General features: G+C 41.7%; 1 protein-coding gene across 5 annotated transcripts; it reads left to right on the forward strand.

Moving 5' to 3' along the window:
• The first annotated feature begins 588 nt into the window (after positions 1-588).
• On the forward strand, positions 589-22804 carry LOC108013346 (protein FAM135A). Of its 5 annotated transcripts, none has more exons than XM_017079153.4 (10): positions 589-979; positions 9264-9424; positions 10884-11206; positions 14878-15190; positions 17575-17607; positions 17880-18067; positions 18337-21265; positions 21390-21601; positions 21797-22037; positions 22098-22804. In XM_017079153.4, the coding sequence occupies exons 2-10, from the start codon at positions 9348-9350 to the stop codon at positions 22288-22290; spliced, it is 4509 nt and encodes a 1502-aa protein (XP_016934642.2). In that variant the 5' UTR covers positions 589-979; positions 9264-9347; the 3' UTR covers positions 22291-22804. The 5 variants fall into 5 exon arrangements, with proteins under 5 accessions (XP_016934642.2, XP_016934644.2, XP_016934643.2 ...); XM_017079155.4 differs by having other exon boundaries at positions 17578-17607; XM_017079154.4 differs by having other exon boundaries at positions 589-834.
• The last annotated feature ends 1075 nt before the right edge of the window (positions 22805-23879 follow it).

A 23879-nucleotide genomic window follows, 5' to 3' on the forward strand; every position in this document is an offset into this window, starting at 1 on the left:
CTAAACAATATTGTATGAACTTATACGTGCTTATATTTCCATGACCTTTTTATAAATAGATTTATTTAGAAATAAATATTTCCGTTAATAATATTCAAGTTAAATCAATGTTTTTCCTAATGAAAATATAAATAGATGAGTTTGGCGTATCAACTTAAATATTATAACATTTCTTATATTAAAAGACTTAGCTTCCTTTGTGAATTATATCACTTTCTAGGAATAAAAACTTTTAATTTCACTGGAAATTTTGATACAGCACCATTATGGCCAATTAATCAATCACTTATCACCCGTCTTGGCCAGAACACTTAAATTCCCATCAATCAGTCGGTGTTCAATCTTTCCAAAGAGAGAAGGTGCCTTAAAAAACGGCTGATTCTCTTCACTTGTATCTCTTAGAGATAAAAAGGAAATTAAGTTAGCCTGAATGGCAGAAATACGGCCAAGAGCACGAAGAACAATTCACCCGACGACGCATTCCGTGGTGCGTTCTCGGTGGTCGATTCTCCCGTACTCGGTTCTAAATTCTCGCAGTTCTCGTACGATTCCCGCACTCGGCTTCTCATTTTCCGGGGCATTTCTCCGTCTCAGTTGGCTGTAGACATTTTCCCGGTGCGGACGTGCGTTTGGCGGTGGAAATTCTGAAACACGTTCGGTTTGAGGCCAAAAAAATATCACACTAGTTCCGCTCTTTGTATCACTCGGTTATTTGCGGTTTTTCGGTTTTTTCGCTATTTGCACTCTAATTTCATTAGCCGGAAGAGGAAGGCGGGGAAATGGCCATGGAAATGTCCACCGGGCAGTGCAAATAATCCTCAGGCAGGTGAAGAAGTGCGTAAATTATGACATCGGGATGGTTTAAGAAATAAGAGAGAGCGCCTGTCTCTTCGGCTGGTCGTCCTGTAACCCAAAAGCCCCAAAGTGTGTGTCCTGATAACATCGCCTCGCATCGCAGAAAGTAAAATTAGGGCAAAATGTGAGTGCCACTCCCACCACTTGACCGCCCGCGCTTAAAGTGCTCCTCGTTGTCGCAGCCTAATTAATTCAATGGCCCAAACTCTTCGGCACCTAAATTTAGGGCTAGCAGAAGGGACGACGCCACGTTTTTAAATTCCCATCGAGTTTCGGGGTATTTTTACCCCAGAAACCCTAAACAAGGGTTCCTAATGGGGACAAAAATATGTTACATTTCCAACATGACATTTAAATTTTAATCTAACCTTCTTTACCGTGAAATTCAATTTGAAATATTGAATTTTTAGAGGACGAGTAGCTCTAGCAAATAAAATAGTTATAAAATATATTTACGCTCAAGGGAGGACACTCTCCGCATAAAAACCCCAGCAATTACTTTATATTTTTATCTCATCCCACAACTCACTATAATTCCCGCACTTACATGTTATTCGTTGAGCAAACAACATTCGCGCTGGGTTAATTATTTTTAAATTGCAAAAACATTTCATACGCAAAGCCCCGCAGAGCAAACGCAAAAATGTATAAATAAATTTGGCTGTTTTTCATGGCCACACAAAATTGAGCGACAAAAAATCGGCATCGTCGTTTTATAGGGCAAAAACCTCGGCAAACAAATAAACAAAAAAACAGCCAGAAAAAAAACCCAGAGAGTAAAGTGAATCAAGAATGGAATGGAAAAGTGTTCAAAACTGAGTGACAAGTGCGATTTCGAGGGAATCTTTTTTCTGTGACAGCCCGAAATGTGCGAGAATTTATGATGCATTTAATTAAAACGAATTTCGGATGGTTCAGTTCAGCTCAGGACGGGACATTTGCTCGCAAATTTGATGGTCAACAAAAAGGGACTAAATAGGGACTCGAAATGCGGGCGACAACTGCGCCCAAACACTGTGCTAAACGATATGATGTTTACTTGTAAATAGGATATCTTACTTAGTTATACCAACTCCGAATTAATTAAAAGAATTTTGTGATGAAAATGAGGAAGACATTTTATAATAATGCAACAATATATTTTCAATCGTAAATTTATATTAATTGCATACTTTTATAAACCTTTAAAAGAGGTATTAATACACAAATTAATCACAATATTTGTGTTGCAAGTACCTTTTAATAGATTAAGATATATATAAACCTGAAACCAAATGAAAAATCGATTCATTGGGGAGCACAAGTCCTTTGTACACCCCTCCTGTCTTCGCATGACTAACTTAACACAACTCGCGTTGCGACTTTATTAAAAAATCCTTGCCGCCACCGAAATTTCTTGCGGTTTCCTTCCTGCGTGCCTAGTGTAATTTGGCCATGTGTTGACACGGCCACCTATTAACCCACCCAGCACCCACTTCGTAGAACCCACCCAGTATTCCGACCTTTTAGCGAATGCGTGAGTCACAAGTCATCGTACTGCCATGCCTTCCAGTATTGCGCTCCAACTCGACCACTTCACGTCATGTTTTCGGGAGCCCCCAAACAAACATGACATTTTAAGGTTCTTTTATGCTTGCCACATGTCACGACACAGTTAACTGCCGCATAACGCAAAAACACCCCGCACAACATAACGCAACTCAACCCAACTGAACTGAACTGAACTGAACCGAACCGAAGCAAAACCGCACTAGACATATGAGGCTGTGACAGGCAATCGGGGTTGAGACCTCTTCCTGCCGAGATCTATGACACGACCCCTCTGAAAAAACAACATATAAACCCCTATATATTTATATTCACATTGAAATACCTGAATATGGCCCAGCCAGGTATGCAATTATGCAAAAAGGGGGCGGGCTTCGGGCTGTCAATCATTGGGAATTGAAATTGCTGTCGACAATCGTGAGCTTTTAGGGTTAAAGTTGGGATAACACTAAAGGGACATCAATTGATGACATGCCAGGTGAAGTGATGGGTAATGGTTTGGGAATTGGCCGAATTTTGGTATAAGACTAGGATACACCCTTTTTATAACATTCTTATATAATATGATATTTCAAAATCTTTGTATAATATATATAATCATATATATACCCAATATCCTGTGAATACCAGGTACCCATATAAAAGGGATAACCCTCGGGTGCTCGAGGGCTGTTGGAAAGGAGAAGCGCCTTGCCGGGGCTGACTCTTTTATTGCCGTCACTTGAGCCAATATTTGCACATTTCAACAATGTTGCCATTTTTTCCACGTGGGCGTTACCCTATCTAAGCCACCCCCTAACCAAACCAAACCGAATCCTCCCATTCAGCCATGCATGCTTAAATGTAATGAAATATCCTGTTCCGTCTCCAGTTTCCCCATCCATCGTCAGTCTGGTCGCATAAAAAGGCTCAATTCAATTTTTCCTCGCCCCAACCCGTGGGTTCCCGGATCCGTATCCCCCATACCCAATCCCACTCCTCCCCCGATTCGGTCTGCTGCCAATTCAAGTTTCCATTTTCATTAGGGAGTCCAGACCCCGGAGGTCCTTCAGGTGCTCACATGCCCGCTCTACACAATGCTCAACTCGTTGAGCTTTGTTGGAGTTAACCAAGTGGGAAGGGTCCTTCATAAAGGGGGAGCCAAAGGACGTGGATGTGGATGGTGCATATAATTAAGTCATCCGGTGGGCGGGGCACACGCCATGCATCATGTATGCTCGGAAATGCTGCAGAAAGTTGAGCAAATTATGTTGTAGCCAACTAGTTGCAGTGCAGCCTTCATGGCTTGATAAATAATATATTTGATTTAATTATCCCAGCCGTTGCTGGAGTATTTCTATGCTCTGTGCTGCGCTGGGCTCTCGAATTTCAGGCTTCCATATTTTATTTCCCTGTGCTCTAATCCTCTGCAATGCTCTTTATTTCGCTTTGTCGTCCTGGCCTCTCAGTTTATTTTAACGAAACTGAGCTTTAATACTCCAATTAGGAGCTTCAGCTTTTTGCTCAAAAAATATTTTATAAATATTAGTTTTTTTAAAATTGTTCTCTATGAATTTTAGTCATGTCTAACATCTCTTTAAAATTATATTTAAAACATTTGTGTTACTTTTTAAACTTATGAATTAAATAACTTAAATATTTTTCCTTGAATTTTACATCTTCTTGCCTTTATTTTTGCCTTCATTGAACTTAAACTTCAATGGCACCTCTTAAAGATTCACATCTTTTCTGGATCTTCGCCATTTTCTTGATCTTTTTCATTTCCTTTTTTCCATTTCCATTTCATTTCGCAAAGCTCTTTTGAGCCTCTGCGCAATCTTACATTGCTTCGTGCTTCCTTCACTTCAATTCCATTTGAAGCGCCACAAGATTTCCCATCCCGATTTTTTTCCCCGCCCAGACGTTTCAATCGCTTTCTACCACCCATTTTCCGCTTTTCCCCTGCAACGTGAGATGTGAGAGGCCCGTATAAATGTTGACCAATTCCTTGCACTCGCCTGCACTCACCACAAGCCCTGTTTTCCAGGTTTTTTCCTAACTTTCCTCGGTTTGGGGTCTTGTTCTTTTGTTATTGTTGGCTGCGCACTTAAGTTGTTCGGCTCGCCCTTTATGGGCCCTCTCCCCAACTTGGCCCAAACCCATTTGGGCCCCGACACGTGAACGTGAGCAAGTGGCCCGCCCGAGCGCCCCTGGCTTTTCCCCCGGCACGCGATGCACTTGGCCAAGATACCTCTGCACCTCCTTGCCTCTCGGTTCTCTTCGCCTTTTTGTGGCCGCCGTCAGCTGCAACTGTTGGCAATTTTTTTATGCCAGTACTACCTGTTAATGGCAGAGGTATATTGTTTATATAGAATGCATATAGCAGATCCTATACGAATTTTTATCTGCCAGCGCTCTGTCGACACCTTAAAGTAATCGCGAATTCTTCAGCATCATGCGATCTTATGCAAGATTTACTCCCAGCAGTTACTGACCTTTTAGATTTGTAAACATTTAATTTTAATGTAAAATAAAATACTCTTATTTGTTGTGTTAAACAAAATGTAACTGATAATTAATCAGTAATAACTTTAGAAGATAACCTTTTGATTTTTAGTAGAGTTTAATATTTACAATCATTTTTGCTTGTGACATTTGACAGGCAGCTTCTAGTCTATACACAGGACTTTATCATAATCCTTGCTTTATTGTGCACAATAGACGGGAAAAGAGTTTTGGAGGCCAGGGAAAATTATTTTCATGCTCATGGACGGCGACGAAGTCGGCACTCGAGGGCATTTTTTATGAGATTCCTGGGCAGATGTGGATGTGGGGGCCCGAGTTAGAGCCCCGGCTGCTTAACTTTCCGAGTTGATGAATAATTTAATGGAAAAACACATGTTTCAGGCATGTGAAACTCGCCGCCCAGGCAAACAAATCGGTCGTTGAAATTGTCTGATACGAAATTGCCTATTTCCGGCTCAGTCTGGCTGCAAAAGAAAATGTCATGGGAATGGGAATGGGACTGGGATGAAGGTGGCCCAAAGTTGCCGGACAACCAAATTGAAAGAGCTTTTTCCTCCTGTGGGTTGCTTCGTGTGTTTCGGGGCAACCGAGATACCGAGATAACAATCAACAAAAAGTTTCCTCTTTCTGAGTTTCAAATTACATGCGATAAACATCTTGCCTGCAAGTTGGATAAATTTGCTTAGTATCGAAGTTTTGAAGGTTAGCGCCAACAAGTAGGCAATATAAATCGTTAATGAAGGAAATTGAGCTCCTGGGAGAAACCTATTTATTTTTCAAGGACCTTTTGGTCGCAACGGGCAACGCAATCTTTTTGATCCGACTCAAGCTTGAAGCCATTCAAAATATTTTAATTAATTTTTCACAATCATAAAGTCAGGCTTGAAGAGGAAATTAATTGAATTTATGGCCTTGAAACGGGGCCGAAAATAAAAGGGCCTCGGAAAAGGAAATGCGACCGGCCGGCCTGCGGTATTAAATTGAAATATGAACATGAAAGCTTTTCCTTTCCATTTTCCATTCATCAACAGGCCACGACGACCTTAGACATAAACACATTCACACGCCCGGTTTTATGTACGTACGCCCCCCAATATACACTATACATATACGTATATATTTATCAAAACAAGTGGGGAAGACGTAAAAAAACAGAACGTGTCGGGGTCACCAACTTATCTTCATCTGGAGGGGAAGAAAAGGCGACCAACCCTCGTTTGTCTGCCATTGACGGTCCTTAGTCCTCTTTTCTCCCTATTTTTCCTGCCATTTGGACTTTGGCCAGACAGCGATAATTTAGGGCACACGTAACGAAGAGCGAAGTTGGGAAAGAAGTGGGTTTACTTGGGGAGATATGCTAGGCCATCTCCTATCCCATTTCCTTCGCGCGGAAGTCCTTTCCCCCCCTTCCCAGGACATTAGGGATAATCATTACGATGATAAGCACGAACGATTTGATTTCTCCCGTTTATGAGGCCGTTGTCATCGACAGTTCTCTTGGGCTGCACGGTAAAAATATGTTATAGAAAAGGGTATCCATTTTGAGAGTATCAAGATCGATCTACTGCAGTTCAAAAGTACTTTCCCAAAATTGCAATTTGTATTATCAAGCAAACAATGTTCAATGGTCTTTTAATATTTACTATCCCTTTTGATATCAATTAGGTCTTATGTATATTTTTTCTCTGTGTAGAAACTTTCAGGCATGACGATCGGAAATGCTGGTCTTATGTTTCGGGTCTTTGTGCCTTTGTTTGTTTGGCCTGCCTTTTGTTTCGATAAGTGACTCAAGTGGCTCTTGTAGCTTTATTTTTATGGCGTACTCTTGGTGGTCTCTCTTTCCGATATTGAATAGTTCACAGCTCATTTCGTTTGATATTATTTTAGTTAGGTGAATTTCCAAAACAGAAACTTTATCCTTTTGAAGTCTTAATGCCATTTTATGGCAGTTTCCAGTTTTCAATTAGAAACTTGATAAATGCATTTCATCTTTGTGGTCCCCTAAGTTGCCCAAAAATCCTCATTATGGTTTGGCTTTGCTATTGTTAATCCACTGAAATTCCATTTTCCGCCTTTCCGCTTCGTCCACAGCACAAATGTGTTTTCGTAGAGCTTTTTAAAAGTTTCCGCTTCCCGTTTTATACTAAACTATACCAAACTATAATATATATAAAAAAATGTCTCATTCTTTGTGGACTCATTGTTTGGCACTTTATTCACAGTTCGTTTTTTGCGTGAACTTTGGCGTTGACCTAGTTTCCTTTTGCATTTTTTGGTAAAATTCGTTCAGACAACATGGCGTATGCGTAATGTTAAAAAGTTAAGGAACCATTTGAAACGCTCGCTTGTTTGCGTGGGCGAAAACTAACAAGCAAATTTGCTTTTAATTTCCGAAAGCCAAAGCCTCATAGAACATTTCAAATTCATGAACACAAATATTTGTCGAGCGGAAAGAGAGAATTGGGCGGGGCGCACACTTAATGACAAAGTAAGTCAAAATGTAGCGACAACATTTGCCCATACATCATGGGATAAAACGGGGTTGTGGATGAGGATTGGGAACTGGGGACCCAGGATGGCAGGAGCGGCGGTTTAAGGACTTTGCTAACAAATGGCATCATCACTTTCACTCACCAAGTTGCACTAGACGAACAGTGCGGTTGGCAACTATAAGTCTGCGTCGCCTAAATCGAGATGTCAACTTGGTTGAGCTCTAAATTCTGGGCCAATAGAGATGTTCTTTAGGGGAAATATTTATATAGCTGGTTGCTAATCTTTCTATTGTCTCAAAAGTGTGTAAGCCGAAGAAATCCAAAATAATAATCCTTACATTTTATAAAAAGTGTTTTCAAAACACTTACAATGGTACTTAAAAGTATGCAACTCGATAATCTTGTTCCTTTTCATTGCATACTTTTAGACACCTTTATAAATGATATAAAGGCCATTTAAGATAAAATATATAATATTTGTTAACTAACTTAATTGCTAGTCTATTTAGCGTATAATGTAAGAAAAGGGTCTGTTGGTAGTGTAACTTTTCACCCACACCTCCCACCTCTTGGCTCACTTAGGTTAACCCACATTGACAATGAGGCAAACAACAGACAGTCGGCGGAGAAGAGATGTTTCTGGGGAAAACAGACATGTTCCCCTTGCGGGGGCATCCCTAAAAGCCCACACGGAGAACAGAACTCTTTCATCAGCAGAAGCAGAAGCAGCAGCAAAAGCAGAGCAAAAGCAAGAGCAGAAGCAGCACTTTTCTTGCTTTGCTTCCATTGTGTCAACAAGCGAGGTCACCCAAAAGTGGGCGGAAAAGCGATGGGGGTGGCATTAACTGCAGCACATTAATGTTATTGTAGGCGTGGTTTTCGCAGGCGACTGACTGACTGACTTTCCCGACTTTTCCCACTTTCTCCATCTCACTCTCTCTTTTTTTTGCCGTGAAAGGAAAGGAGCTTTTGTTGTTTGGGCGATTAAAAGTTGTCGTCGTTGTTGTTGTCTTCCTTTCGCTTTTGGCCCCATTCGACTGACATCGTGGCGGGGCTTCCCCCATTTCTGGTCCCACTGTTGTTGTTGTGGCTGACCCGCTAACCCCAGAGCACACAAACACACAAAGCAACCGGGCTACACAATGGGAAAAACATGAGAATGGCGGTCATTCATGTATTTTCACCTATTGAGTTTTACAGGTCTTTTGTGCTAACTGGATAATGTCATGTAATCCTGGAACTAATTTTAAATTGACATTTAATGCAGGACTAATCCCAATTCTTTCTAACTATAATCTTTGATTCAGTTACAAGAACCATTAAATCAAATACAAAATATAATACATAATCATTTGATGAGAATGGTTTAAATTAATCTGTATTGTAGCTGCAAATATTATTTTGTTCGGCTTATTAGTTAGTTATGAATTGAGATAGTGGATAAAAGCATTTACGACTGCAAAAAACCCAATAAAAGGGAAAACAAAAATACCTTTCAACTATACTAAAAAATATGACCTATTTCTAGATAAAGAACATCCTTTTTCGTGACCAATTTAGTTATTATTTTTTCTCTGCACAGAAGGCCACCCACACCCGCGAAAAAAAGCAATAAAGCGCGCTCGGCAAGAATCGCCCACTTGGCACAGTTTCCTCGCACAATTACGGGGCAATCAATTGGCCAAGCTGTCAATAGTTGCCAATAAATTTATTGAGAGCACGGCAATCGAACTTGGCAACTTGGTTGCAAGCCGATTTTTCCGTGGGCGCTGCAGTTGGAGCCAAAGAAAAAAATCAAATACCATAAATAAAAGTTTAAGCTTATAGCAATTTTCGTGTGCTTCTCTTCCTTCTTTTTGCCAGGGAGGAGCCAATGAACTTGCTGACAACTTGAGACGACCACAAGGAGGGGAGTCCCCCGTTGGGAGGTCAAGGAATCCAGGAACCATGGGCGACCTACAGGCCACCATCGAATTCGTCGTCGAGCTGCACAAGTTCTTCAATGTGGATTTGTTTCAGCGCGGGTGAGTCTTCGCTGGTGCTTTGAAAGCACTCAAGCTCGGTCGTGTATTCATTAAATGAAACGAAAAGTAAAAAGTAAATCCCAGGAAACTTTTATTTGAACGTCGTGGAATATGACGGACTAGCTGGCAAATGCGTTAGTCAAAGTAATATCTCTAAAAAAGTTAAAGAACAAAAAGTTGAAAAAACCTGTCAATAGGACTCACAAAGGTGTCTATAAGTAGGCAACACCTTTTTACTTGGTATTTATTTCGCTAAGCACATTGTCTTTCTAATCTAAGGCATTATTCTAGACATATTTGTAAGCCGTTCTCACCTTCAATTGGTTGTCCCATTAAGGAAACCTTTTGCAAAACAAAATATTTTTCTCCATACCAAATAAATATAGAAACAATTTCTTTTTTAAAATTGTTGCATACTTTTTTTCAGTGGGTAACAAAAATTATCGCTACTATACTTGTTTAGTTTTATGAGGCTCATAAAAATCGAAACTGAAATTTATATTTAAGACGATGTGCTGTCGCAAGCGTTCAGTTTATTAAGGTCTTTAAAGTTTAGTTCCTGCAATTAGTAGCTCTTTGAGTGCGGGCTGCCCACGATGATTTGCACTTTGTAATTATGTGCAAACACTGAAGAAATCCGGGTCAATTGCGACATTACACACACAGCACACAACTGAACTATTGGCACAAAATATTTCAAATAAAATTGTTAATTTTTCTCCAATTTGTTGAGCACACTGGGCGACACACAGGGAGACCTTTGAAGTGTTGGGCAAACAGAAATGCAGTTGTACAGGCAAATAAAGAGTGCACAACCAATCAAGTGCAGAAAAGGGGAAAAGGGGACTCATGCGCATGTATATAGTGACCGTAGCACTCACTAATTGTCAGCCAAGTGTTTATGGGATTTCAATTTGTTGCTGCTCTTGAAGAAAACGAATGCCGGGCCACTCGGCTCGTGTTTTAAAAATACATAAAAAAGGAAAACAAAGTGCAAATACAATGTGCGAGTGCCAGTGAAAATGAAAAGAAAAACCAAGCAATTGTTTGGGCTGATTTTTATGTGTTTTCTTTGATTTCCCTTTGTTTGCCCATCACTGCGAACGAAGCTGCTGACGACCAAAGTGTCAGTGGCCGACAAAACTGCTGGGAATTGAGAATTTTTGGTCTTTAAAGGTTTTGAAAGCCATTGGATTGTGGGGGAAATTCGATACGAAAAACAGGAAATATACTATTAATCAAAAAAGGGAATAATTACTGTGCATATTACGTATACATCTCGTTTTTAATTTTTATATTTAATTAAACAAAATAGTGTCTATAAAAACAAGTACTACTACAGAAATATCACCTCGAGAGCTTTGAAACCGTTTTAAACGACAGTTGGCACTGCTCCACCCTGTTTCCAATTGATAAAGTACATTTAATTAAATGGATTTCCCACCCCTGCTTTTTCCAGGCTCTACCAGGTGCGCTGTGGCCTGCGTGTTTCGCCCCGCTTGCCTGTGCAGGTGGAGACGAGCATTCCGGAAGCCAGTGGCCCCGGAAAACAGAACGGACATGCGAACGGGGGCGCCACCGACCACGGCAGCAGCGACAGCGAGAGGGGGGAGCAGCTGTCGCCGGGGGAAGTGCCACGCCTCCTCGAAGCGCCGGCGGGGGGCAGCTGCACATCCGCCTCCGTTATCAACGGCAGCGGCGCCTCCCGCATCTTCCAGATACTCTACCGCAACGAGGAGGTTCCGCTGCGCGACATCATCCACTTCAGGTGCCATTTACTAGGTGAGTGCACTCGGAAAAATAAATATACATATCTTTGAAAACAAAATTAAAAATTAATTTAAAATTAAGTTTGTAGGAGATATATAACATATAGGGGAAACCTCCCAATATATTTTAATAGGGAGATTAAAAAATCCAAAGGATTTTAGTAATTTTCTATTTTATGCTTACTGTTGTAGGATGCATAGTAAAAATATTACAGTTTTGAAGAAGGAATATATTTATTTTATTTAAAGTAACCATTAAAATTGAATATTTTTGGTACATTTTCTTTTTAGTTTCCCAAGAAGATTCATATTGATGATAGATGTAGAATATTTAAAGAAGTAATGAATGAAAGGTAACTAACCTTTGAGGAAAAGCAAAGACAAAAAATGTTTTTTAAGAGTGTGGCCATTGGCCAAGTAGGCTAGCGCATAAATTGCACTTTCGAGTGCCTCTTGCCAAGAATGCGAAAAGGCATTGCGTTCTTCCGCATTGTTGGCATTGCAGTGTTTGTTTTATTTTGAGAAAAAGCGTGTCGACAAAAATGTAGTACACTTTCTGCCTGGAACTGCATAATTCTAGTTTTATTTATTTATAATATGAGGAATTAAAATTTAAATAATAAAGTTACAGGCTTACCTATACGATTTTATACAACAGAGAGTATAGGAACCCAATAAAGTTTGATTATAAAACATGATCCTAGTCAAAATAAAATACAATAAAAAAATAAAATAAATAATAAGACAATTTTAAAATTAATTTTTTAATGTAATAATTACCAATTATTATTAACCTCCCCACGTATCATTAATTATTAATTATCACAAGTTTAATATCCCTTTCCCTATCCCTTTTGGCACTTTTATTAGGCGTTCTTAGTCCCAAATTAAATGATAACAATGTCAGGAAAAGGTGCCAAGTAGGCTGGGCTAGAAATGTGCACTTTGACCAGAGCCAAAAGAATGTCGGGGAATTCCCCGTTGCCGCATTGGTGGCATTTTGATGGCAAACCGGGGAGAAACCCCAGAGTGGGGAACCAGACACCAAATCACTCGTCCACTCAGCGGACAGCGAAACTTTCGGTGCCGAAATGAGTTTATTGTTCGATTGGAAGTATAAATCAAATTGTCAGGGAGACCGGACAAAGTTCGGATTCTGGCCAGAGTAAAAAGAAAACTTTTGAGCTCCTGGGGACGGGAGTGGAGTTGATGACCACACGGGACAGATGCCGAAGACGTATGGCCCGGGACGCAAACTCCAGTTTGGAAATTTCCTTTCCACCTAATTGCATTTATTGCTGACTGCAGCTAAAAGGATTTTTGCTGCCCTGGCTGCAATGCAATTACAGGAAGTTCGGAACTCCTTTTAAGAGACCCTCCAGCCAGTTAAAGGAAAAACTTGGCCCACACATTGACCTAGTTTTTATTAAAAAAGAAGACGCCGAACGAAAGACAGAAGGCCAAGTATAAGGTGAAATCTAAACATTTGGCTATAGATTTTGGTAGATGATCGACTGAAAAGTGACCTACAGATACTTATCAACCTTTATGTGTATAAATATATCATAAAACAGTATAAAAATCTTTGAACCTTGCTTAATCAGGTCTTAAATATTCCTTCTGTAATCTCCCCATAAAACCTAAATATAAACGTATTCATTTAAGCTAAAATTTGCATAGTTTCCATCGTGTAAGCCTTAATCCCAGTCATCATACAGGGTAGCGACGCCATAAAACACCATAAAAACCTCATAAAAACTTAACGGGGGAAAAAACAAAAGCGTCGAAAAAGGCAAATTGAAAGTAAATTTCAGCAATAACAAGAGGTGCGGAGTGAGGTTGATGTGATGCTGGCGGAAAATGCGGAAAAGTCCATGAAAATATGTACACACGCGCCGACGGCAAAGCAAATGGAAATGTTGGATAAAAATATAAAGAGATATTTTTATTTTCATATTTATGGGTATTGTGTGAGGAAATAAAAGAGCGCCAAGAGACTTCTGTTTCAAGGTGTTCGAAGGCGAGACTCGCTCTTGAAAAAGTGCGAGAATGATGACGAGCACTTGATGGATGCCTATCGCAGGACCCTTATCCCTATGGTTTTTCCCCCGCTTTTTTCTCGCCTTCACATCCTTGAACAACAATGGAAACATCATCCACTTGGCTGCCGAGCAAAGTGATTAATTCATTTGGACAAGTTTCCCAAGCAAAAGTGCGGGAAATCTAGAAAGAGCCGCACAAACAAAAGTAACTTTTCAGTTGACAGCTCTCAGTCTGTTGTTGATGCCTCGCATGTGTGCGATTGTTGGGTTTTCCCTGGCTTTCCCCGCTTTTCCCCGCCTTTCCACTACTCCTAACTGTGCCATTTATCTTTCGTATAGTTCGCATACTGGGTTACTGCACCGCAGACAATAAAATAAACTGTGTCGAGCTGCTAGAGAAGAGGAGACCCTTGTGAAAATCCTCGGCATTTAAATTATTCCAGCCAAAAGCAATTGTCACCATGGACCACATGGCGGATGAGCGATGCGCAGGCGAAAGATCCAAGCAAAAATCTCAACAAGCTAAAGAGATCTGGGGAATCCCCTTCTCCTTTTTTATTGCCTTCTGCCATCAGTAAATCCCTATTTTATGAAAACAAATGAATTTTATGGCCCCGCACGAGAGGAGGAAGGCTGCAGGAATCCCAAGTAGCTGCCCCATAAACCACCATCGACATGTGGAGCAAATTGAATTTGATTAACATTTTCAGCTCAGGCTTCGATGGGTGGGTGGGGATTACGGAGCTATAGAGGTAGCTGTCGGTGGAGATTGGGTGCTGGAGAGCCTTGGCGAACCCTGATGGTTATTGTAATGGAGTGGCAGGCGGAATAATCGCTGTATTGATGAATATATGGGAGGCTACGTTAAGGCCTTAGCCCACTTGTTGAATATCAGATGCATAAAATCTTGGCAGCTTAAATAGATCTAGATTTTATGAAGAGCCTCCTAGAGATTTCAAATGCTAACTAAACTTTATGAGGCCTTAAAACCAATTTTCCGAAGTACCAAAAATATCCTTGTGTAATAACTCCATTGTGTTTTTAATTAGAAATATATTGTAGCACACTTTTAGACACCCAAGTTATCATATTGTAGTACAAACGCTGTTTATTAAGCCTCAGGCTAATTTCCCCCTAAATTTCTAATAAGCCAACATGCAAAATCATTATTATTTAATACTGGAAGCCCTGCCTGAATCGACAATGAAGCCTAATTGATTGAGTTCCCTAACCCAAATGTCGGCAACTAGGACAACATTTTCCTGACTCATCGATTCACTTGGTTTCCGGCCAACGATTTGCGGTCTTCGCAGAATTTTGATTTGTCTTTGTCGCATGCACAACTACATGGACATTAACCCATTTTGTTTGGGGGTTCCGAAGGGGGGACCACCCACTTACCACTATTCCAAGCCCAACTAAACGAAAATCAATAGAAAAACAAATAAGCCAGAGACGGAATTGAAATCGGAATTCTGGGAGAATTCTGGGGGGAAGTGTGTGGTGGGCATGGTTTATGCAGGATGTTTGCATGCAGGATTTTCTGCCGCATTTATCCCGGGGATTTGCAGTTCACTCAACCTCAAGACGGATATTCAGTTCTCATTTTTTCTGACTTTCCCCTTCTCCTCTTTTTTTGCAGTTGACAGTCGTCACCTGAAGGAGTCCATTGAACGGGCCGAGTTCTCCCTGCAGTTGGAGCTCTGGTTCGGCGAGCAGAACGGGACGAGCAGCCTGAACGGCAACGGGAGTGGCAGTGGAAATGGCAGCTTCTCCGGATCCGGTGGCAGTGGCTCCACCCTGACACTGGCCTCCAGCAGGAACCTGCAGCTGAACTTCCATCCGGGCCGTGGCCTTCACTACCATCTGCCCGTGCTGTTCGACTACTTCCATCTGGCGGCCATCAGTGTGGGCATTCATGCCAGCCTCGTGGCCCTCCATCAGCCGTACATCAAGTGAGTAGTGGAGGTGTGCCCGAGGTACACTGCGGGAAATAATGGGGAGTAATGAATAATTATTAGAGGCACATGTGGTAGCGGGTATGGTAGAAAATCACATTTTTGTTTAGAGCATGAAGGACCTGCATTGTAGGTACTTAGAGTGGGATATATAAAAACCTTTAATACTTTTGGAAACAAATCTTTTTTAGGAGCTTTTTCAATAACTTAGAGAACTTATGTTTTGTAAATATAATATTTAAAATTTGTATTATTGAAAATGTATACTATATTAAACTATGAACATTTGTTTAAGTATTTGGGCCAAAATATGTACATAAAATGAAGGTAATTTTCAAGATGAATGCAAACTACAACACATTGTAATGGCTGTATAAAAGAATCGTTATTATCAATTTGGAGAATCCAGAAAAAAAAGGCTTTTTAATTTTCATAAAGCCTCTAAAAAGAATCTCAGTTGATATTAAATTGCTTCTTGTTAAAATTAATCTATAAATCAAAATAGAAATCAAAGAAAATGTAATAGTGACTTTCACATATTATTCAATCATTTAAAAAGTTTTCCTAAACTCAAAACTAATTTCCAAAATAGTACAAGTATTTTTTCTCAGTGCACTTATGGGTTTAAAAGTCATTCGTTGCAGGAGATGCAAAGTGAAGATGACAACATGATCTCTAATGTCAACGTTGATATAGTCATATTTTTCACAGTAAATTGAACCCGCTGCGTGGGCGGAGGATGGTAGTGTGGCAGTGGGCGTGGCAGCCCCCTCTCTATTTTTATCGCGTCCTGTTGCGTGGGGACTGCAGATTGCAGCATCAGCAGCGGAGCAGGGGGATTTCGTAGGCCAGTTACCCGCACAAATCATTTCCAACTCATTAAAATTGCACACAGGCTCCCCAGGATTTTATACCCCGGCCCCCTTTTTCTGTCCACTGTTCATACAAATAAAAAATGTCGAGGCATAAATTTTAATGACTCTCGCAATGCAATTGTCCTTTAGCTCCTGCCGGATAAAAAAGTCGGGTAAAAAGTAGATATATACAACACGAAACTTGCACGTCTAACAAGATGCAGAGGCGTTGCTGGATCCAAAGGGGGCGTGGCTGGATCCTTGGGGGAGTTGAGACAATTTTTTCGCCGTTTGATTCGGCCAAAGTTTTCCATCCTTCTGCCTGTATTTTCCTCTTATTATCCTTGACAAAGTTTACCCCGTTTTTCCTTCTGCGCTGTGAGTAATTCTTTAATCTGTTTTGTATTGCTAAAAGTTGTCGGCAATTTTCGAGTGCAAATCCTCTGCTACTTCTCAAACCCAAAACGAGGTCCTCGTGCGGAATCCTTTGGCCAACAAAATATGAAACGGAATTTGGAATTGACTGAGTCTATCTCTTTCGTATGAATAAAATATCATCTCATTGGGGCTCTGGAATTCCTTGTTGACCTTGGCCTTTCCTTTGCCCGATGCGGAATACTCATCCTGATTACAATCCCCTCCAAATCCCCGCCGCCTTCCTCCTCGTGAGCGAAGCCGTAAATTGCCTGATTATCTTGGCAGGCTGAGGTCCAATCATGCCCAGAGTTTACCGGATTTACCAGTTCGCCAGCGGATTTTCGGGGCGAAACTTTAAAGTGTTTGGGATTAAATCTCTGCAATCTTGCGTTATGCCAATGGAAACTTTTCTGATTTACGGCTGGGAATAAAAAAGTATCCCTCTTAGTAATTTTATTATAAGAGGTGCTTTTTAAAGTTCGGTAGTTGGCATAGCTTTTGTAATCCCTATTTAACAAGGTTTACTGCCTTTCTATAAAATGACATTCTTTTTTTTGTTAGTAATTTTTATTCGAGAGCTCTTTCTTAAAATGTAATAGTTGAAATGTCTTTTGTAATCCTCATAAGACCATTTCTTTTAGATAATTTATTTTGGGTTGTGGTAAGGTTTCATTTTTCGGAATCTTTCCAATTACAACAAAAAAGTTATAGGGCATGGATTTTAAAAAACTACGTTTGTTTTCTTACTTTCCAATATTTCCCATTTAATACATATGATTTCCTTTTAAGTATATTTAAAGATGCGCTAGTTTTAAAATGTTCTTTTATTTTAATGTGCAAATATTTATAATTGTAATTTAGATAATAGATCATTTTGTTAAAGACAATTGTTAATCCCTTAAAACTTGCAAGATATGGTCAGAACTTCAGTTTGACAACTTAGTTGCAGTTTTAAGTAAGCCACTTATTATTTTCTATAACCTGCGATTCATTTATCTCATTTTTTGCGCGCCAACGATATCGAAATAAACCCAAATATATAAACCAACCAATATCACATTTTAACGGATCTAACTCTACCAATTCAACACTGAAATCTGGTTGCGGTAGCAGGAAAAGCATGTTCTCGTATATGAAATTCTGGTAAGAGCCCATCATAACTCCATCACAACTAAGTCTCCGTATCTGTGTAAATTCCGTACTTTCGCTCGGTTCACGTAGTTGGTCTCCGTAGTAGTTTTTCTGTGGCCAGGAGAGCTTGCTTTATGTATCCGTATCCGTATCCGTATTAGTCCGTCCGTCTCTGTCCTCTTCTCTCTTTTTATGTGTAACTTTATATGGTAGATATGGACTGGATGTTCCGCAAGCATTAAAATTTAATTGTGGTCTTTTATGGCGTTCTCCATATATTTCAGTGCCCCTCGCAGTTCGAAGCCGTGGAGTGCGGGCAAGTTGAGCTGCAGGGGAAACACTTCGCCGGGACCCTTGGAGGCGGTGTTCTTCGGGCCCCAGATAGGTGGCACCACCAAGTGCAGCGGAGGTCCGGCGGGCAGGCTGCTCCAATCCAGAGCCATTCACCGGGAGATTTGCTGCTTGCTCTTAGGTTTGTATTTCAGAAAATGACTATAAATATCCATCTATACTCAAAATGTTTTATCATTTTATATTAACTTAAGATTAATTGTCCAAAATATGTTCCTTAAAGCTAGACAATTTATATTCTTGGTGTTTTATTCAAAATGAAAACTAAACTAAAACTTGAGCTTACTTCTAAGATATTTTAAATGTCGATTTTCTATCGATACAATATCATTATCAAATTAAATAAAAAATTGGAGAAAATGTTATTCTGATTGATGCTACTACTTCTAGGTGCCATTGAACAACTGAAGGCCACTCTGAATGAGTTCAGTACAGTGTTACCTCCGAGTATAAACTCGCAGATAGGATCTCCTCCCCTGAGGGAAAATGACACGGGAGAAAGACTGCAGCTTTTACTGGATCAGGCGAAGCAACTGGAGGCGGAGGAGGACTTCGCCATTCGGGCCAACTCGGATATAGCCCAACTGTGTGCGGAGAGCATTTTCTGGTGGAGGAGGGTTCTCCTGGCCTCCAGATCCTCCACAGCAGTGCACACCCTCCTCGCCAGGAAACATCACATACTCAGGGTGCGAAGATTCGCCGAGGGGTTCTTTGTGCTGGAGCAACCGCGTCATGCGGCGGCAGCTGGTTGCCAGGATCAGGCGAATGGATCACCCTCGCCTGGACATTGCCAGGGATACGTGGCCATAGCGGAGTTGGCCAGAAGGAGTCGCTACCTTCAGTCCCTGCCGCCGCTGCCGGTTCACTGTACGCCCATCGATGGCGATGCCTCATCCTTGCCCCTGATCTTCGAGGATCGCTATGTGGCACCGAATAGCACTTACTCTAGGAGAAGATCGGGCAGTGATCCCCAGCTGGAGGACAGTCTAGCCATAGTGGGTGCTCCGAATCAGAAGAAAAAGGTGGACAAAACCCACTCGAGCAGCAGTTTAAATGGCATCAAGGACTGCCTGGCCTGCCATTTCGACTACGACTATCCGCAGACCAATGGATCGGGTGGTCCAGCTCATCCTCATGCCAAGTGTGTGATCACCCCGAGATTCGCTTTGGGCGGCGAGGTGCTCCAGGCGAGTCTCACCATTGCTCCCAGTAAGGAGCAGCCAGCGGAAGTAGCAGCAGCTCCTCCTACACTACGTCACAATCTGTCCAGGCATTCGGTCACCGGTTTGCTGGAGGATCTCGATCTGGACTCCAGTGTGCCAGCGCGTCACAGCAAATCCCTGGACCAACTGGATGGGTGTGAGGGCTTAACCACGGTGACCACGACCAATAACCACACATTACCGCGACTCCAGGCGGATGATCTAATGAGGAACATCTGTGAGTTCCGGCAGAGGTATGGGAAGTTCGACTATCTCCATGAGATTAAGCTGCTGAATCCTCCCAAGCAGCAGCAGCAACAACAGGTGGTAGTACAACAGCAGCACTGTACAAATGGGTACAACTCTCTGCCCAAGTCAATGGTTCCGCCGCGGAACTCCTATCCCCCACCTCCTCCAAGTCAGCATACCACCATGCCCAGGAGTAGTTCCTCCCAAATTCCCAGAGCTGTGGAGATAGCCAGGGTGAGGGTTTCCGACATCAAGGAGATGCTGCGGCAGGGTCAGTTGCGGAAGGAATCGAGCAGTTCCGAGAGCGACATGATGCAGAAGCTCCAGATGCTGAGTTCCAATAGTGTGCCCTTTCGCCTGGAGGGAACCACCAGCAATAATAACACCACCAGCAGTGATCCGAATACTAGCGGTTTCAGTGAATCCCTTCCCAATTTGGCTCCCCCACCCGAATTCGATTCGGATTCCCAGTTGAGGAGGCAGAGGAGCAACTCCACTTCGTCGCTGAGCGAGGAGAGTGGCTGGGTGAGCAGCCGGAGGAGCTCGCTGGCCATCTCCAGTCCTGATACCATCACCAGTACGGGTCTGACCAATCGACAGAGGCACACCCAGCTGAATCTTGGCATGGGCATGGCCATGGAGACCCGCTTGAATGGCGAGCAGTTGAGATTGAGGCTGCAGAAGGTCCTGGAACAGCAGCAGCTCCAACAGCAACATCCTCACAAGACAAGGAAGAGGCAGGCCGTGGGATCCTCCAGTCAAAGTAGGACTCCTGCCCGGCAACAAAACGAGATGCACAAGAAGATATCCTCGGTGACGGTGAATATAAAACGGGAACGTTCTCGCTACCAATTGGATAGACTGCGTCAGCTGCCCAATGGCGAGTCCACAGAGGTGGAGGAGATGGAACCACCGCCGAGGAGGAATCGCCACAAGGCGACGACTTCATCCTGCGAGAAATCCAAATCGGATTTCGATATAACGAGTCTGAAGGACATGCAACCACTGGATTCAGTGTGTTTGCCACCTCCCCAGCAGTTCCAGGATCAGGAGCAGGAGATGGCCTTGGTCCTGGCTCCGCCGCCACCCGATGAGTTCCGTGATCCACCACCAGAACCAGCGCCTGCTCCGCCTGCTGCACTTCCTCCTCCCGCGGCGAAATCCAAAGTAATCCCTTGCCATCTACCACAACCTCCTTTAAAAGAACGCCAACCCATAGGAGCCATTGATAATCCAGTGTACCATATCTACGAGTCACTGCGTCCCATCTCCACGCCGGCCATCTTCAGTAACAAACCTGTCCTCAAATCCCACAGCTTGGCGGAGTTGAAGAGACCCTTAAACCAGCCCAATCCCTCCCTGAACCACCAGTGCAAGTCACATGCAACAAATGGTAACGTTCAGGAGAATGGTTTGGAGCACGAGCAGGACGAGAACAAGGAGAACTCCAATGGTCAGGTGACCAGGGCTGCCAAGCCAAGCCATAATTCCAATCCCAGTTCGAAGCACAAACGCAAAGGTGGAGGACACCCCGTTCAGGAGGCTCCTCCCAGCATCTCCCTGCTGGAATTCGAAAAGTACCGCGAGGAGTTCCGCAAACAGATCAAGTACCAGGGCAGTATTTACTCCGACTACGTCCAGTTGGCCTCGGAACTGCCCTACTTCTATATAAGTGACGAGTACCGCGCCTTCTCGCCGAACGGAATGCACCTGGTCATCTGTGTCCACGGGTTGGATGGCAACTCGGCGGATCTGCGGCTGGTGCGCACCTATCTGGAACTGGGATTGCCCGGGGTAAATCTCGAGTTTCTCATGTCGGAGCGGAATCAGGGAGACACCTTCTCGGACTTTGACACCATGACTGATCGGTGAGTGCTTAATCTTTCGGGTTGGTTATTTGGTAGTTTCGGATTAAAACTATATTGTTGCTTTCAAATACCTAGCAGAGAACTACTACTTACTACTTTGTCTTTACATATGGTATCCCTTTAGGCTGGTAACCGAGATACTCTACCATATCGATAGCTGCGCCTTGAATCCCGCTCGCATTTCATTTGTGGCCCATTCCCTGGGAACAATCATAGTGAGGAGTGCTTTGGCCAGGCCCCAAATGAGACCCTTGCTTCCCCGTCTGCACACCTTCCTCTCACTATCAGGACCTCATCTTGGAACACTCTACAACACAAGTGGATTGGTCAATATGGGTAAGGGTCTATCAAGAGTGTCACAAAAAGTCCCATGGGGTTATAAATCATTCTTAAAGGTTATTAAAAATATGCAGTACTTTCGGAGTGAATACAAAACATATTATTGCATAATTTTGAACATCCTTAGGAAGGTTTAGAAAAGTAAAGTTAATGCTTATATAAAAAGTTAATATTATATTACTCATTCCGTAGGAATGTGGTTCATGCAGAAGTGGAAAAAATCGGGTTCCCTGTTGCAGCTCTGCATGCGCGATACCACCGACATGAGGAATAGTTTTCTGTACAGGCTGAGTCAAAGGAGCACCCTGCATCATTTCAAGAACATCCTGCTCTGCGGATCCAGCCAGGATCGCTATGTTCCAGCCCATTCGGCTCGATTGGAACTTTGCAAGGCGGCCATGAGGGATAGCTCCTCGTTGGGTACTATTTACAGGTGATTATAACAATAGATTTTTTCTCATGTGGATGACTACATAGAGGTCATTACTTTCAGGGAAATGGTGCACAACATAATCGCTCCGATTTTGGCCAGGCCGGAACTGACTTTGGCTCGTTTTGACGTCCATCATGCCCTGCCCCATACGGCCAACACTTTAATTGGTCGCGCGGCTCACATTGCTGTCCTGGATTCAGAGTTATTTATTGAGAAATTTATGCTTATTGCCGGACTGAAGTACTTCAGTTAACCAGGTCACTAAGGAACCAAAAATACTGCTGACTTTTAAACTGTCTTTAGTAGAATCCTAGAGAGTTAGTCAAGTACAGTACAGTAGGCGAAAGGGTGGACAACCTATTTAGTTGATAGCTCTATAGTTAAATAAAGACAGGTCATTACTTAATAAGAGTTTATAGTTTAAAAATATTTATTTTAAATTTTACAATTGATATTAATTTGTATTTCATTAGAATACAGTCTCATCAACATTCTAGTTTTTTGTGCCCCTCACTTGTATATATTCAAAATTAATGTGTACATTTTCGATTTACTTTAACTTTTTCAACGTGCTCTGTACTTTTTATTAAATACAAAAAATAACTTTAAAGATACACAGGGTACCCACACATGAATCGAAGACAAAATAAGAACCAGAGACATCAGATCAGCCAACTGATTCCAATTGATCTGCGATTGGAACAAGGAATTTATTAACGCAAATCGTTAGACTTGAATTTTTTACAAATGCAACTCTTTTGTAGCGAATTGATACTCACTCACACTCACATATGGAAAAATCAAAAAAAAACGAAGAGAATGTTTAATCAAAAACCTATAACCAAAATGACAGCATAATTGTTGAAATCACACGTGTTAACGATAATTACATTTTTAGCTATAAGAGTTGAACGCATACAAAGCAAAAACAGAAGCCAAAGACATCATACGTAGTGTTAAATTCCAGTTCAAAACTATAAACGAGACTTTTTCGAAACGGTTGAATTGCAAATGGAAAGTGAATTAAAACGAAAACGAGAACGATCATGTTAGTATACGTAATCTATCGGTAATCGATAGTAGTTGGGCGCGGCAAGGCAAGGTTGCATTTTGATGAAAGTAGCGAAATAGTATTAGCAATTTTTAAGACTAATCAAAACACAAACAGAGACAAAATGGTTTTTTCCAAATCTTTTTACTGCTAGAGAAGAGAACAAATTTAGAAGATTTAGAAATAAAATAGAGGTAGTGTTGAACTAGTCGAGTTGTTGGTAGCTGAGAGCATTATTGGATCGTCAATTAGATTGAGAAAGCTGGACGAGTTGGAGGTTTAATTGCAGATTTAGATTTTTCATTGGGAACAAGATCGATAAAGCAGGTAGGGCAAAACTTTGCGAATTCATAGTCTAGTCTTAGCCATATAACTCTGTGTTTTCTGAGCTTTTTCCAATCGCTGTTGTGAACTACTTGCTGTTTGTGACCCTACCAGAAATTGCATTCTTCTTACGTGTATAACCGTCCTAAATGTAACTACTTTATCAAATTGCTAATGCGAAAAACAAAATGTGTAACAGGTTTTAAAAATGTTTGTATGCAACCAAAAACTGAATGTGTGTTGAAATGTTTCCTAGGGCACTACGGTTTTACTTGTATTCGATCAAAATTGTGCAAATTTCCCTAAGTTGCAGTTTAAATGTTTTCTTTTCCAATAAAATATGCTAAAATTCAATTTTAGTGGAATATAACCCAACGGCATTTTGATTTTATGAGGGGTTATGGGTATAAGGTGTTTTAGACTTTCCATTAACCTCATTGAATCGTTATTATTGTAAAGATAAAATT

The sequence above is a fragment of the Drosophila suzukii genome, chromosome 3 (genome assembly GCF_043229965.1).
Source record: "Drosophila suzukii chromosome 3, CBGP_Dsuzu_IsoJpt1.0, whole genome shotgun sequence".
NCBI lineage: Eukaryota > Metazoa > Arthropoda > Insecta > Diptera > Drosophilidae > Drosophila > Drosophila suzukii.